This window comes from Oncorhynchus masou, chromosome 32 (genome assembly GCF_036934945.1).
Source record: "Oncorhynchus masou masou isolate Uvic2021 chromosome 32, UVic_Omas_1.1, whole genome shotgun sequence".
NCBI classification, from domain to species: Eukaryota; Metazoa; Chordata; class Actinopteri; order Salmoniformes; family Salmonidae; genus Oncorhynchus; species Oncorhynchus masou.
In genome coordinates this window covers 29,186,180-29,202,573 of record NC_088243.1, presented here as the reverse complement: position 1 = coordinate 29,202,573, position 16,394 = coordinate 29,186,180, and the positions used below count along the sequence as shown (strand labels likewise).

General features: G+C 43.2%; 1 protein-coding gene across 4 annotated transcripts in view; it reads right to left on the bottom strand.

The window, feature by feature from the left end:
* Window positions 1-10,274: 10,274 nt before the first annotated feature.
* Window positions 10,275-16,394, bottom strand: part of LOC135525875 (G patch domain-containing protein 2-like) — a 37,053-nt gene continuing 30,933 nt past the window's right edge. For 2 of the 4 annotated variants that reach the window (XM_064953818.1, XM_064953819.1), the window contains exon 9: window positions 10,275-14,123. In XM_064953818.1, the coding sequence (XP_064809890.1) occupies window positions 13,954-14,123 (170 nt within the window). In that variant the 3' untranslated portion in view covers window positions 10,275-13,953. The remainder of the gene's footprint in view (window positions 14,124-16,394) is intronic. The other 2 variants (XR_010453216.1, XR_010453217.1) reach the window with 2 other exon arrangements.

The following is a 16,394-nucleotide window of genomic DNA, read 5'->3' as shown; positions in this document are numbered from 1 at the left end:
CTTTCACCTAAATGACATAAAATACAAGCTGTTTATATGAAAAAAAGTAATACATGCTTGAATGGCATTCCATACATTTTCGTTTATTGGAAATGTTTTGGAGAAATGATTGCCGGTTTGATTGTTTTCCCTCACCACAGTGAGTGGACACTAGACTCAGCAGCTAGTAAATTATTGTAAGGCAAACATTTGTCTCCTGCTTGATTCTAGCCTGGTAGGAAGACATGTAAGTGTGCCAGAGAGGCTCCATTTCCATTCTGTCAGTGACAATGACAAGTACACAGCCTCTCTCCAGCCTGGTTCCCCTGTCACAGGCCCTAATCCGGGGAGGTGCAGGGATGACAGGTGAGCTGTGCCAGAGCCCCTGGTCTGTGACTGGGAGCTCGGGGAGAATCTCATACATGGGCCCCTCTCTTGTCTCCACTCGATTCTGCCAGTTCCCATTATTGTCAATCAGAGCAGCGGCGTCTCCATGGGCGGAGAGGAAAGCAGCGGCAGGCAATCAGGCAGGCGGCAGGGCAGTGGGGTGCAGAGGAGTGACGCCAGGGGGAGAGACGCTGCTCCACGCCTGCCAGGCACCACGCCACCATTGGGCCACCAGGGGCCACACTCTGGGGGCCACACTGGGCAGGATGCCACCACTCAGACGGGACATTTGCTCTACAACATGCAACACACACTCGTAGAGCGTAGCGGGTTGAAACCTCTGGAGCTGACTTGCTATGCTTTCTGCCATTGCAATAGGAGCAGCTGAGACTGTGGTTCAAACATAGTTTCACAGGGGCTGTCAACAAGAAAACATTACTGTTCTCTCAGACGTGACTATCTTGTTAGAAAAATGACATAATAACAATGACAGGAGTGATGGAACAGAAGTGAGCCGCTGTTTTGCAGGATGAGGTGAGGTGGGAGGTACGCTCTCTGGGGCCAGGTCCATCAGAGGAGCCCAGATGGGTCCTGAGTGGGCCGCTCCCCTGGGCCTCTTGACCCTGTGTGGGCCGGTGGTGTGCACGGCGAGCCGATGTTCTGGTTGGGTAATGCGACCATGTGGCAGCCATAAGCCCCGGAGATTGATTGGAGCGTCGTTCTCCCTCCCTGCGCTGTAAAAGATTATCCGCTCACCCGGTGGAAACAAAGCTGTGATGGAAATTCGTCTCGCATCATCAGCAACAAAATATCTACACGCCGAAGCGGGAGTCTCTCATTTTTCATGGGCTATATATTAAATAAAAAAGAGCATTAAAGAAAAAGAGAAGGGGGGTAGCCTGAGTGATAGCGCTAGTTAGTGTTTTTTTTTAAATGGCCCACTTGAATCGGGGAGATTATAATGTTTTTATTGGCTGTCAGAAAACACAACTTTCTGCGTACTTCACCCGCTGGAGCTCGTAACGCTCTGATTAGAATGCCAGGAGAAATGAAAAGGAATGGTGCTGTTGTAAGACAACAGAGAGGGAGGCACGCAGGCCAGCAGATGTCCTGGGATCTGCTCAGATACACACAGACACAGCAGGAATGTATCAGTTCAAATACTATCTCTATAAGCAAAAATATGGCCAATTGATGTATTGTATTATATTAGAATTTTCCATTATGGGAACCGCAAAGTGAAAAATGCCACTGATCCCGTTTTATTTTACACTACCACTGTGTAGAATGCTCCCGTGTTCAAGAGGTAAAGGAGTATTGTGGTGATAAGGATGGACTGATGGAAGCTACAGACAGCTGCTGTGTGGGTGACTATCCTAGTGCAGGGAAACTGACTGATGTTAGTCAATCAAAGGGTCACCTCAGATGAAGTTGCCATGACAGTTTACCACCCTCTAAATCAACCTTTACCAGCCTCCTACACACCCTGCTCCCTGGGGCATACCCCTCATGAACCAACACCACCCCAAATGAAGATTTCAGGGCAACCCAGCAAACAAATAGGAGAGATAGAAAAAAATAGAGGATAGAAATGGGTAATTACCCAGCTAACAACAAACGTTCGCAAAACTTTAGATAACTTTCCCTTAAGAGTCTCATAGGTCATTAATTTACATTTTCATAGGAATGTTCCTGCGATGTGCAAGGAATGTTTCCAAGAGACCATTCCCTTAACTCAAATTGAACTTATCCAGAATGTGGTTACCAGGTTCTCAGAACATAAGATACTTATGAGGTGTTCTGTGGGTTAGGAGAATATTCCAGCAACATCCCACCAAACATACACAGCGTATACAAAACATTAGGAACACCTTCCTAATATTGAGATGCAAATCAAAATCAAATCAAATGTATTTATATAGCCCTTTGTACATCAGCTGTTATCTCAAAGTGCTGTACAGAAACCCAGCCTAAAACCACAAACAGCAAGCAGTGCAGGTGTAGAAGCCTGGTGGTTAGGAAAAACTCCCTAGGAAGGCGAAAACCTAGGAAGAAATCTAGAGAGGAACCAGGCTATGAGGGGTGGCCAGTCCTCATAGCCTATAACAGAACATTGCCAAGATGTTCAAATGTTCATTAATGACCAGCATGGTCAAATAATAATAATCACAGGCAGAACAGTTGAAACTGGAGCAGGAGCACAGCCAGGTGGACTGGGAACAGCAAGGAGTCATCATGCCAGGTAGTCCTGAGGCATGGTCCTAGGTCTCAGGTCCTCCGAGAGAGAGAAAGAAAGAGAGAAAGAGAGTATTAGAGAGAGCATACTTAAATTCACACAGGACACCGGATAAGACAGGAGAAGTACTCCACACATAACAAACTGACCCTAGCCCCCCGACACCGATAAATTACTGCAGCATAAATACTGGAGGCTGAGACAGGAGGGGTCAGGAGACACTGTGGCCCCATCCGATGATACCCCCGGACAGGGCCAAACAGGAAGGATATAACCCCACCCACTTTGCCAAAGCACAGCCCCCACACCACCAGGGGGATATCTTCAACCACCAACTTACCATCCTGAGACAAGGCTGAGTATAGCCCACAAAGATCTCCGCCACGGCACAACCCAAGGGGGGGGGCGCCAACCCAGACAGGAAGATCACATCAGTGACTCAACCCACTCAAGTGACGCACCCCTCCTAGGGACGGCATGAAAGTGCACCAGTAAGCCAGTGACTCAGCCCCTGTAATAGGGTTAGAGGCAGAGAATCCCAGTGGAAAGAGGGGAACCGGCCAGGCAGAGACAGCAAGGGCGGTTCGTTGCTCCAGAGCCTTTCCGTTCACCTTCACACCCCTGGGCCAGACTACACTCAATCATATGACCCACTGAAGAGATGCGTCTTCAGTAAAGACTTAAAAGGTTGAGACCGAGTTTGCGTCTCTCACATGGGTAGGCAGACCATTCCATAAAAATGAAGCTCTATAGGAGAAAGCCCTGCCTCCAGCTGTTTGCTTTGAAATTCTAGGGACAATTAGGAGGCCTGCGTCTTGTGACCGTAGCGTACGTGTATGTATGTACGGCAGGACCGAATCAGGACCAAGTTGCACCCCCTTTTGCCCTCAGAACAGCCTCAATTCGTCAGGGCATGAACTCTACAAGGTGTCGAAAGCATTCCACAGGGATGGTGGCCCAAGTTGACTCCAATGCTTCCCACAGTTGTGTCAAGTAGGCTGAATTTCCTTTTGGTGGTGAACCATTCTTGATACACACGGAAAACTGTTGAGTGTGAAAAACTCAGCAGAGCTGTGTTTCTTGACCCACTCAAACTGGTGCGCCTGGCACCTACTACCATACCCCATTCAAATGCACTTAAATCTTTTGTTGTGCCCATTTACCCTCTGAATGGCACACATACCAAATCCATGTCTCAAGGCTTTAAAATCCTTCTTTAACCTGTCTCCTCAACTTCATCTACACCAGTGGTTCACAAACTTTTTGTAGTCCTGTACCTCTTCAAAATTCAACCTCCAACTTCGTACCCCTTCTAGCACCAGGGTTAGCGCACTCTCAAATGTTGTTTTTTGCCATCATTGTAAGCCTGTCACACACACACTATACAAAACATTAATTAAACATAAGAATGAGTGTGAGTTTTTGTCACAACTCGGCTCGTGGGAAGTGACAAAGAGCTCTTATAGGACCAGGGCACAAATAATAATTTAATAATAATCAATAATTTTGCTCTTTATTTAGCCATCTTACACTACCGTCCAAAAGTTTGGGGTCACTTAGAAATGTCCATGTTTTGAAAGAAAAGCAATTTTTTTTATCCATTAAAATAACATCAAATTGATCAGAAATACAGTGTAGACATTGTTAATGTTGTAAATTACTATTGTAGCTGGAAACAGCTGATTTTTAATGGAATATCTACATAGGCATACAGAGGCCCATTATCAGCAACCATCACTCCTGTGTTCCAATGGCACGTTGTTTTAGCTAATCATGGTTTATCATTTTAAAAGGCTAATTGATCATTAGAAAACCATTTTGCAATTATGTTAGCACAGCTGAAAACTGTTGTACTGAAGAAGAAATAAAACTGTCCTTCTTTAGTATCTGGAGCATCAGAATTTGTGGGTTCAATTACAGGCTCAAAATGGCCAGAAACAATTAACTTTCTTCTTAAACTTGTCAGTCTATTCTTGTTCTGAGAAATGAAGGCTATTCCATGTGAGAAATTGCCAAGAAACTGAAGATCTCGTACAACGCTGTGTATCACTACCTTCACATAGAACAGCACAAACTGTCTCTAACCATAATATAAAGAGGAGTGGGAGGCCCCGGTGCACAATTGAGCAAGAGGACAAGTACATTAGAGTGTCTAGTTTGAGATACAGACGCCTCACAAGTCCTCAACTGGCAGCTTCATTAAATAGTACACGCAAAACACCAGTCTCAACATCAATAGTGAAGAGGCGACTCTGGGATGCTGGCCTTCTAGGCAGAGTTCCTCTGTCCAGTGTCTGTGCTCCTTTGCCCATCTTAGTCTTTTATTTTTTTTGGCCAGTCTGAGATATGGCTTTTGTTTGCAACTCTGCCTAGGAGGCCAGCATCCTGGCATTGCCTCTTCACTGTTGATGTTGAGACTGGTGTTTTGCGGTGTTTTAATGAAGCTGCCAGGTTAATGAGAAGGGTGTGCTTGAAAGGGTGCACATAGCTCTGCAATTGTGGGTTATATTCGAGAGAGTCTCAGTCTTAAATCATTTTCCTCACACAGTCTGTGCCTGTATTTAGTTTTCATGCTAGTGAGGGCCGAGAATTCACTCTCACATAGGTACGTGGTGCGAAGGACATCAGTGTCTTAACAGTGCAATTTGCCAAGGCAGGATACTCTGAGCGCAGCCCTATCCAGAAATCTGGCAGTGACTTCTGATTAAATTACCACTTGTTGCAATTTCGATGAGGCTCTCTTGTTCAGGTATCGGTTAGTGGACTGGAGGCAGGGCATGAAAGGGATAACAAATCCAGTTGTTTGTGTCGTCCATTTTGGGAAAGTACCTGCGTAATTGCGCACCCAGCTAATCAGGTGCTTCGCTATGTCACATCTGACATTGTCCGTAAACTTGAGTTAATTTGCACACAAAAAATCATACAATGATGGAAAGACCTGTGTGTTGTCCTTGTTAATGCAGACAGAAAAGAGCTCCAACTTCTTAATCATAGCCTCAATTCTGTCCCGCACATTGAATATAGTTGCGGAGAGTCCCTATAATCCTAGATCCAGATCATTCAGGCGATAAAAAACATCACCCAGATAGGCCATTCCTGTGCGAAACTCGTCATCATGCAATCGATCAGAAAAGTAAAAATGATGGTTAGTAAAGAAAACTTTAAGATCGTCTCTCAATTCCTCTGTATGTTGCAAAAGCGTTACATGGTCTCTGTCCATATCATTGCATAATACAGAAAATACACGAGAGTTCAGGGGCTTTTCTTTAACAAAGCTAACCATTTTCACTGTAGTGTCAAAATCATATTTCCATCTGTCAGGCATTCCCTTGGCAGCAAGAGCCTCTTGGTGGATGCTGCAGTGTACCCAAGTGGCGTAGGGAGCAACTGCTTGCGCACGCGTTACCACCTCAATATGTCTCCCCGTCATACCAAGACATCTTGACCACCAAAGTCCATTTGATGTCACAAAGCTCTCCAGTACTTTAAAAATATCCTCTGTTGTCCTGGTTTCCAGTAGTTTGCAGAAGAGGATGTCTTCCTTAATTAACCCCCCCATAAACATAGCGGACATATACCAGGAGCTGTGCCGGGCCCGCCAAATCTGTTGACTCATCCAGCTGTAATGCATATAATTCACTGGCTTGTATGTGAAGTAATAATTGTTTCAAAACATCTCCTGCCATTTCACTGATGCGTTGTGAAACAGTGTTATTTGATGAAGACATTGACTGTAAATGTTTTGGGGGCCTTTTCCCCCAGCATTGTCCCAGCCATATCCGCGGAAGCATGAAGAATGAAGTCCTCCACAATAGTATGGGGCTTGTTTGTCCTAGCCACTCAGTAGCTCACCATATAAGATGCTTCTAGCCCCTTTCTTATTAATGGTATCTGTTGCTTTTATACATGTCTTACTACTTGAAAGTCGTCTTTATTCTCATTAAAAAAACTCCTGTGGCTTATTTTTAAAACTGTCATGTTGCGTTTCTAAATGTTTGCGCAAGAGTGAAGGTTTCCCTCCACAGTGTAACAGTTAATGTGATTGGATGTTAATTATTTGACTAGGCTAACTGTATGTTACATTATGCTGTTATTTTGCTGAACAATAAAGGCTATATTTTATTTTTGGCAGTGAAACGAGGCTACTCAGGCGAGAAGAAAACCTCACCCAAATGTATAGCCCCGTTGAAAAATATAAATGTACTGTTTGAAAATGTGAAGAAAATTATTATTATTTTTAATGTGAATCACGTTTTTATTTGGCACACCACCAACGGCATTGCAGGGGTACACATACCCCAGTTTGAGAATAACTGATCTACACTGATTGAAGTGGATTTAACAAGTGACATCAATAAGGGATCATAGCTTTCACCTGGTCAGACTATGTCATGGAAAGAGCAGGTGTTCCTAATGTTTTGTACACTCAGTGTGAACATGGGTGTCATGTTCTCAGAACATAATATATAAATTAATGGGAACATTTATGTGTCCGAAGAGAAATTCATTACACTTGTTCCTGAGTCAATCAAGGCCCTGATTGGTGAATAATGTATCCATTCATAGCTCTTTGTCTGTTGGCAAGGTGCTTTTAACTTACATATTTGACATACATGATTACATTTCTACAGTAGTTATTATTCAACATGTCCTCAACTTGGATTTGAACTCACAACCTCTTGGTTCATGCTACTCTGATCATCCTCGAACACCGCCATGCCCGTGTCAGATATCAGTTAATCTGATTATTCTCATCATTCATTTGATTTACTTACTTCAGCAATTGAAGTGTTTCTGTATAGTTGTCGAATGTTAGTGGGGCATATTAACCTGTTTTAATGATACTCCTGAATCACTATGATCAATCAAATATGTTAGTGTACTTTTAACAGAGAATCCCTGTGGAAAGTTTGACACCTCAAACAATGCCCTGGTGAATTAAGGCTGTTCTGAGGGCAAAAGGGGGTGCAACTCAATATTAGGAAGGTGTTCCTAATGTGTTGTACACTCAGTGTAAATTGCTAAGAATGTGAGTAGTGTGACTCCCCTAGTGGGTCTCTAACCCAGGTCACCAACACCAATGACCAACACCTGAACCACTGTACCAATAAGGGATATCTCTAGGGCATGTGCTTATTGGCCCAGGATAGTTAGGCCCTGTCCAGCAGAAACCCTAATCCTCCTCCATCAGCACGTGTTGTTCTGAACCAACTTGATAGTTGTAAGCAATAGGGTGCATGCACTTTGAAGTAAATCTCAGCTCTGTTAAAAGTACACTCAAAATGTATTTTTATTGACTATTGTGAATCAGAAGTATCATTAAAACAGGGTAACATGCCCCACCAACTATACAGAAAGCCCTTAAATTTTATTTTAAATAAGTAAAGTATTAAATCAATGATGAGAGAATAGTCAAATTATGCCAAATATGTACATTGAAAACACTGTATGTTAAAAGCACTTTGTGTGTGAGTATCCCTAACCTTGCCAACAGACAAAAAGGGCTGTGAATGGATCAGTGGTTCACCAATCAGGGCCTTGATGGGCTTGGCAACAGTAACAAGGCATAATGTTTAATTACAATTTTTTCTTCTTCGTTGGGACCACCAGGCCACACCCTGAAACCTGATACACAGAAATGTTCTTGGAACGTTCCCATGAAACATTAATATCGACCGTTAAAATCTTCTAGAACATTAATATCTTACATTCTGAGAACATGGCAACCATGTTCTGTGTGTGTTTGATGCATCGTTGATGGAATATTCTCCTAACCCACAGAAAACTGGACACAGGAAGGTTCTTGCAACTTTCTCTAAGAACCACCCATCCCGGATCCGGGAGAATTGTCATCAACAACGCTGAATAGCATAGCGCCACAGTCAAATAATATTACTCGAAAATATTCATATTCATGAAATCACAAGTGCAATATAGGAAAACACAGTTTAGCCTTTTGTTAATCCACCTGTCATCTCAGATTTTGAAATGATGCTTTACAGCGAAAGCAATACAAGCGTTTGTGTAAATGTATCGATTGCTCGACAAAATAATAAGTACACCTAGCATCAGGTAACTTGGTCACAAAAATCAGAAAAGCAATCAAATTAATCGTTTACCTTTGATGATCTTTGGATGTATTCACTCACGAGACTCCCAGTTAGACAACAAATGTTCCTTTTGTTACATTTTTTCTATCCAAATACCTCCTTTAGTTTGGTGCATTATGCCCAGGAATCCACAGGAAAGAGCAGTCACAACAACGCAGACAAAAATTCCAAATGATATCCATAATGTCCACAGAAACATATCAAACGTTTTTTATAATCAACCCTCAGGGTGTTTTTCAAATATCTATTCGATAATATATCAACCAGGACAGTTGGCTTTTCACTAGGACCGGGACTAACAATGGCCGCCTCTCTCTTTTGCGCACAAATCACTCTGAGTGCCCACCTGTCCACTTACGCAATGTGGTCGTTCACGCTCATTCTTCAAAATAAAAGCCTGAAACTATGTCTAAAGCCTGTTGACACATTAGGGAAGTTATAGAAAAGGGAATCTGGTTGATATCCCTTTCAATGAGCAATAGGGATGCATAGGAACACAGGGGTTTCAAAATAAGAGTCACTTCCTGATTGCATTTTTCTCAGGCTTTCGCCTGCAATATCAGTTCTGTTATATTCACAGACAATATTTTTACAGTTTTGGAAACTTTAGAGTGTTTTCTATCCTAATCTGTCAATTATATGCATATTTTAGCATCTGGTCCTGAGAAATAGGCCGTTTACTTTGGGAACGTTATTTTTCCAAACATAAAAATAGTGCCCCCTAGCTTCAAGAAGTTTTAAATGTGTTTCGAACATTTATGTTGTATATTTTGAGAACATTGTAACCACGTTCTAGATAAATTCAGCTTGACATTAAGCAAATGCTCTCCTAACTTTAAACACCAAAACATGCTTAAAAGGCTCTCAGAAGATGTTTGCTAGCATAGATAGAATGTTCCACTAACTGAACACTCAAACATTAGGGGAACATTACGGGTAAGACTACAAAAACGTTCTCTCTCTCCTTAGAATTGTTAGCTGGGTTGGGAGAACGGAGAGAATCTACTTAGTCACTGTCAGTGTGTTCAAACACTACTTTCACTCCGAGAGCTGGGAGGAGAAAGCAGGATAGGGAAAACATCAAACTCCTAAACATGACAGAGCAGGAGAGGAAACCATTGATTTTTCCTCCATTTGGCCATGAATCTGCTGGAGAAGAGGTGGCTGTGGGTGCTCAGACAGCTGATGATGTGATTTGTAACACTGGACCACTGGTGAGCAGCAGAGAGAATTGCTCGACTCTCAACACATGGCAAAGTGGCTGCTGCGACTCCTTCACCATCCAGACAAGATTAACTAACAGCGGGGGACCTACAGTATCGATAAGCTCCACAACAATCCTACAGAGTGTTCCTCTGTCACAGCAATCTAGGAGCCACTGTTCAATTAACAGTGACGAGAGCGATGGGCAGACTGGGGGGGGGTTTTACAAATAGTTAGTCCTTCCTGTTGTGACAAACATGTCAGAGATCAATAATAAGGACAGAAAAGTGTCCAAATATGTTTTTCAGAACCAAGTGAATCATTTTGCTTCAGGTGAAAATGAATTCCCAGAGACATCATCCCAGATCCCAAACACTAAAATGCATGTATTGAACACACACAGTTACAGCCTTTGGGATAAATATATTTGAAAGGCATGGACATTGAATATTGAAGACACACAGTGATAAAAATACACATGGGTACATGATTAATGATTCATAATGTACTAATATGTTTAACTTTCCTAATGTTAATTTAACATTAAATGAAATCATGGTATGGAAAGTTGGGCATAAATACTGTATACTATATTAAGTTTATCTAGCAACTACATAAATACTGTAATGTATTTCTGACATCGACAGAACGACAAACACACAGTGCAGGCTTTCTAAGGACAGAATAAAAATAATCCTCCTTAGATCATTTGCAAAGCAATTACGCAAATATAAACATAACAGCTTACAAGATAAGATGCTATTAGTCATATGGGATAGCTGCCTACGACAATAGTTTAAAATCCTTGTAATAAAACTACAAATATAATCAAGACAGTTTCGTCATTCTGTCTATCACGGTATATCTAGTATCTAGCACTTAGAAGTCATGAAGATGCCATAATAAATGCATATCTATATACCAGGATCTACATCTATGGATGGACCTTTCATATTTTATATCATACAATATGAGTCCAATGAAATGAACACTATGTTTATGTTTAAGGTTTCATAGAGTATATCAACATTCTGACAATCCATGCAAAAAATATCAGTCTATTCAAGCAGCCAAGAAATACAGGACGGATAATGTACAATAGTATTGACCCTTGATAGTGCAGTACCATCATCACTAACTCAGGAGATCCTGTGAACAGAGTGCTTGGAACTTATGGATAAGAGTGCCCAGACATACAGAAACAAAATATACAGTTGTTTTCTCATCTTTAACAGATCACCTCTGAATAGAACACTTCCTATTGACTGACTGGATCACTGATGTCATTGACAGAGGTTATTTCACCAGAGCCAACCATTATGACCCACAACATCTACATTTGTCAGCAGGGACTGAACTGCGGTAACCAGATACCACAGATGTGTTAGCAATCAACACATGCTGTATCTGTGTTTCTGCCATCAACCATCTACAAATGCAATTCATAACAAAAACAATATTAAAATTAAAAAGCGGCCCAAACAGCGTGTTCACAAATGACCTCTGACCTACAGGGATGGAGGAATGAGCCTTCCCTGCTTGTTCAGAGAGTAGGTTCATGCAGAGTTTATGACTACATTATGTCTCCTCATCCCCCCATCCCGTCCCATCCCCTTTTCAGTGGACACGGCCTGGAAGTCTCCCACTGGAGGAGACGGACTGGGCATCACTCATTCACTCGCCTCCTAGGTGCCTTTGTCAGGTGATTGCTGCCGGAAAAAGGAAAACAGATCAATACATCTCCCGTGGGCCTGACAGGTAATCTTTACCCAGGATGAAATATGAGTGGTACCAGCCCGCTGGATTCCTTAACTGTAACAGGGCAATTGACTGGGTGCACGTAACGCTCTCTCTCCCCACTTCCTGTCTGCATGGCCATTGGAAATTCATTTTGGAGGGGGGCTGGCTGAGACATCACATCATGGTGAACACAAATTACTATGGAGGAAGCCAGGTAAGGCATTCCCCCTGCAATTGACGAAACTTGATCTGAACATTCCTTCCCATCTGTCAATTTCTTTGGCACCAAAACACAGAGTGACGGATAAGGCATTAGGGAAAGGGACCTCTCCAGGAAAGACCAAGCACTTGTTAAAACAGAGCTGATCTAGCAAAAGCTCTGACTCACAATATCCTTTAACATTAGCATATTTTTGTATGACATGTAATATTCTTATCCAACAGTGCTATGGTTCCTTGAGAAGCTGAGTATTCTCTCTTGTGTTCAGGTACCCACTGATGTGTTCTCTTCAGGATGGAGCTGGCGGTCTGAGGGTGGAGGTTATTTCTGTCTGTCTGCAGACTGACAGATTCCTGTAGCAGGATGTCTTGGGAGAGGCATCCATTTAGATGAGTATACACACACAGCATTTCTAAAACGTCAGCTAGCACCTTCTCAAAAGGATCACTGCAGATCTATATCTCACACTAATTTATAAAACTGTGACTATTCCACAGAAGTGTTATCTGCACCTAATATTTTTTTAATATTGTTTCTAAAGCTTTGAAAAATAGCTATGTATTTACTGTGCACAATGACCAATGAAAATGTTCCAAGATTATAATCATACTGCATTAGTGACATAGTTATCTAGCCAAATATAGTTCATAAAGAGTGGTTTCCTAAATCATACCACTGATAAATCAATGTATCACTTGATTCTTTTGCATAAAAATAAAATGTTCCACATAACTCACTACCTTGTCTCATCTCTGAAGAGCTTGAACAATGTTGGTTAGAGTGAGTGTGACTGGGCTCATGTGACTGGGCCGTGTGATATAAAACCACTGAGGGAGCGGAGTCAGTAGGGAAAGCTGTCCTCTCATTCTCTTACAGTTATTCATTATCACTGATCTCGCTGGCATCCAGGAGTAAACCCTCTGCTCTCTAATGCAGGGACTCCTGAGCCCTGTACTGGATGGTGAGTGTATGCTATCATGATGCTACCACACTGATCTCTCTGTGCCCCTGGCACTGCCCATTTATCTGCTGTGGGCGGGCGGCCAGGGAATGCCAGGTAATGTCAGGGCAGACAGTCACAGCCCAGCCTCACAGCTAGCTAGAGACACCAGGGTTCCTCTTTGTGTGCTACTTAAAACACGGTGGAGATTACTGTTATTTACCCTCCTCTCCTGCTCCCCCATCCCTCTCCACCTGACTTTCAACACACTCTCAACATTAGCCCAGTCAGTCACAAAACAACCGCTTTCCACAAAAAAAACAGGGTTTTGAAAACGGATTGTGCGACTTGCCTTGAACTTGAATGTGTTATGAAATTTGAATAAGGAAGGTGAGCTGAGGAGAACAAAGAGGCCCCTCCGAGGAGCGCAGCCACAGCCCCTCTCTGTTGTGCTAATGAGAGACGTTGTAGCCAGTGTAGCTTTTCCAATCCATGCTAATAGGAGACCTGTTCTTTGTGCCGCTCTCTCTCGGTGGTCACCTCTCTGAACCTGGTACCAGCATGAGGTAGCAGAACATTTTGATGTTCTCCTATCTGTCAGCTGCTACATACGCTGCAGAGCAGACCTGTTGGTCCCACTTCTCCCAGGCTTTCAGCAGAGCAGACCTGTTGGTCCCACTTCTCCCAGGCTTTCAGCAGAGCAGACCTGTTGGTCCCACTTCTCCCAGGCTTTCAGCAGAGCAGACCTGTTGGTCCCACTTCTCCCAGGCTTTCAGCAGAGCAGACCCCCAACCACTCAACCCTCCCTGACCATCATTTCAGTGTCCCTGCTGACAAATGCCAGGCAACTCAAAGAAGACATAATTGTTGGGCCTGAGTAATGGGCAGGTGGCCTGCAGACTGTGTATTGTAGAGACAGGAGGCGGTGCCTGGCTGGTGCTGCAGTCTGGAGTAGCAAGACGAGGAGGCTCTTCAAGGAAATGGCTGGCTACGGAGTGATTAACTGGGCTTGATTGCATTAACATTATTCATCCTTTAAATGCTAGATGGAAAAGACTTGATCCAGCAGCACAATGCTGATTCAGAGAGCAATGGGGTGCTCTCCCTCTCTCTCGCTCTCTCCCTCTCTCTCTCCCCCTCAGTCCTGCTCCTGCTCCCTCTGGGGGCTAGGTCTGAATAAAGTCCCAGGCTTGATGAAGTCCTGCTTGTCAGACGTGGAGGGCCCAGGGCCTGCAGACTCCATGCTCAGAGAGGTGGAGGAGGTGGAGGTGTCCTCTCCCAGGTCATCTTTATGGAAGGGGATGCATGCTGCAGAGTAGAAGGACACACAAATAAATGTTAACTTGTCTTTTGAATTTAGAACTCAAAGACGGTTCTTCATTTTATCTACATGAATGCATTATCACTATAAATCTACAGTTATCATATGGCCTAATAGTTAATTATGTATTGTTCAAGCGATCTCAATCCTATTTGGCCTCATATACCTAGTGGCCACGGTTGTTAGAAGGGCAATCTGATTCTCCTATGGTTAAAACTCTCCCATTGAACATGATCTACTTCTGTGAGAAATTGTGTGGCTGTTGTGAAGTACCATTTAACTGAAAATCTTGACTCAAAGCAACTTCATTCTCACCATCTTCATCCTCCTCACTTATTTAGCCATTCTGTCTCAATACGTTCAAAGAGTTGGAGGGAGGGGAAATATCTGAAACACTTCACGAGCCAATTTACACTGTAGTAAAAAAGAACTCTAAAACAATTGCACTTTCTAATATCTGCTCTCCTTTCCTACTTTACGTTAATAAATCAATCTGTGTTGGTCTCTCCAGAAGTTAGTGGCAGTCACACAGACTTTTTGTGAGGTAGAGTAGGAGCAGAGGACACAGGAACTAGAAGTGACATTGTGGCTCTGGGTTGTCTCAAAGGATTAGGCATTACAGCATTCACTGGCATGTGCTTTTGCTCTTTCCCATTATATCTGCTTGTGCCTCTTTCCAGATGACTTCTTCCCCAAACTCATCCGGCGGGCTAGATAATTGATTAATATTTCTGGAGGGAATGATGACTAACTGTTGCTGTGGTTGAGCCCAAACACTTGGACATCTCAGGTTAAACACGGTCAAAGTTATGAATACAAATTCCGTTGTTTTTTCCCCCTTACTTGATAATGCCTTGGGAACAGACGACAGTGTATCCACTGAAAGACTGATCATGCGGAATACTATACTATTTAATTGTAACTTTTATCAGTAGTGATATTTCATCAATAATGTTTTTTTCAGTATTGTTTATTTCATTAATAAAAACAAATCATTGACTTTCCATGAATAAATGTCTCAGTCCCCCTGAAACATACACTGTGAAATATGTTACCTAGATAACAACATCTAATATGAGATACTGTGGTGGTCAATAAAAATGATACAAAGCAAAGATTTTGAGTCCATGTGAGAATTACATGCATTTGTTTTGTGCAATAATGGGTGGAGTGAATGGAACCATCTTGGCAACTTAACAACCTCTCATGTGAGGCTGTTCAGAAACAATCATTACAGCACTTCCTGGAGCCATTCCCTCCCCTCCCCTCCCCTGTTTATTAATCAGCTAATTACACATTGACAGTAATGGGTCTGCTGATTCTCACAGTTAAATGAACAGCACTGAATGGGCCTTTAATCATTAGCCTTTGTGCATTTCTCCCATACACTCCAGGCTCCATCCATTTCACTGGACCACAGGAGGACATTCAAATCAAATCCCTCAGAAGAGGGCTGGAACACTTAAACACTACTAGTACCTGACTGTTCAAACCAGCTACTCTGTAATAGTGCAGTGTGGTCCTGTAATGCAGAACTGAACATAGAAGAACCAGTAAAGGACGGCAGCTCAATGAAGAAAACAATCATCCATATGATCACATTTTGTTTTCTGTGATACATGTGAAGCAACAGGAAAATCAAGTCCCCCACCAAAACACCTTTAACCAAACTGTGAGGACTCATGAGTATTCACCTCCACACAGCAGCCAGCGACTCTACCCTGAAACTTTGGTGGAGCGGTGCTAGTGGCAGGGGCAGGTGGGTTTTTGAAGGACACGACAGGGTAACTGAGGGGAGCAGAGTGGAGCGGTAGAGGGCGAAATAGTGCGCTGGGCTGCATTTCTGTCAGCAGAAGTGATGGCTGAGTGCTGGCGTTATTTGTCTTGTGCTGCCATACAGCCGTCGCACCAACCTGGGCATTAATGAGAGGAGGCCGGACCGGCGGGCAGGAACATGCAGGGTCTCAGACGCAGGTGATCTGTCACACAACAGCCCTGCTCCGGCTCCACCAAGGAGACACACAGAGATGGAGAGGCAGGGACGTGGGCGCCACACAGGGAGGTTGGGAGGTTGGGGGCTGGACCCACCATGGGCATCCACTTGGGTCCCATGATAGAATGTAAGGTTGCTAAGTTACATGCCAAGCAGCTGCCAAGGTTGAAGGAGGGTGATGTACACAAATGTTGGTTGCCGGCAAATGATGTAATAAATGGTTTGAGGAAACCAATCATTTAAACAAATGTAAAATGGATAGAAA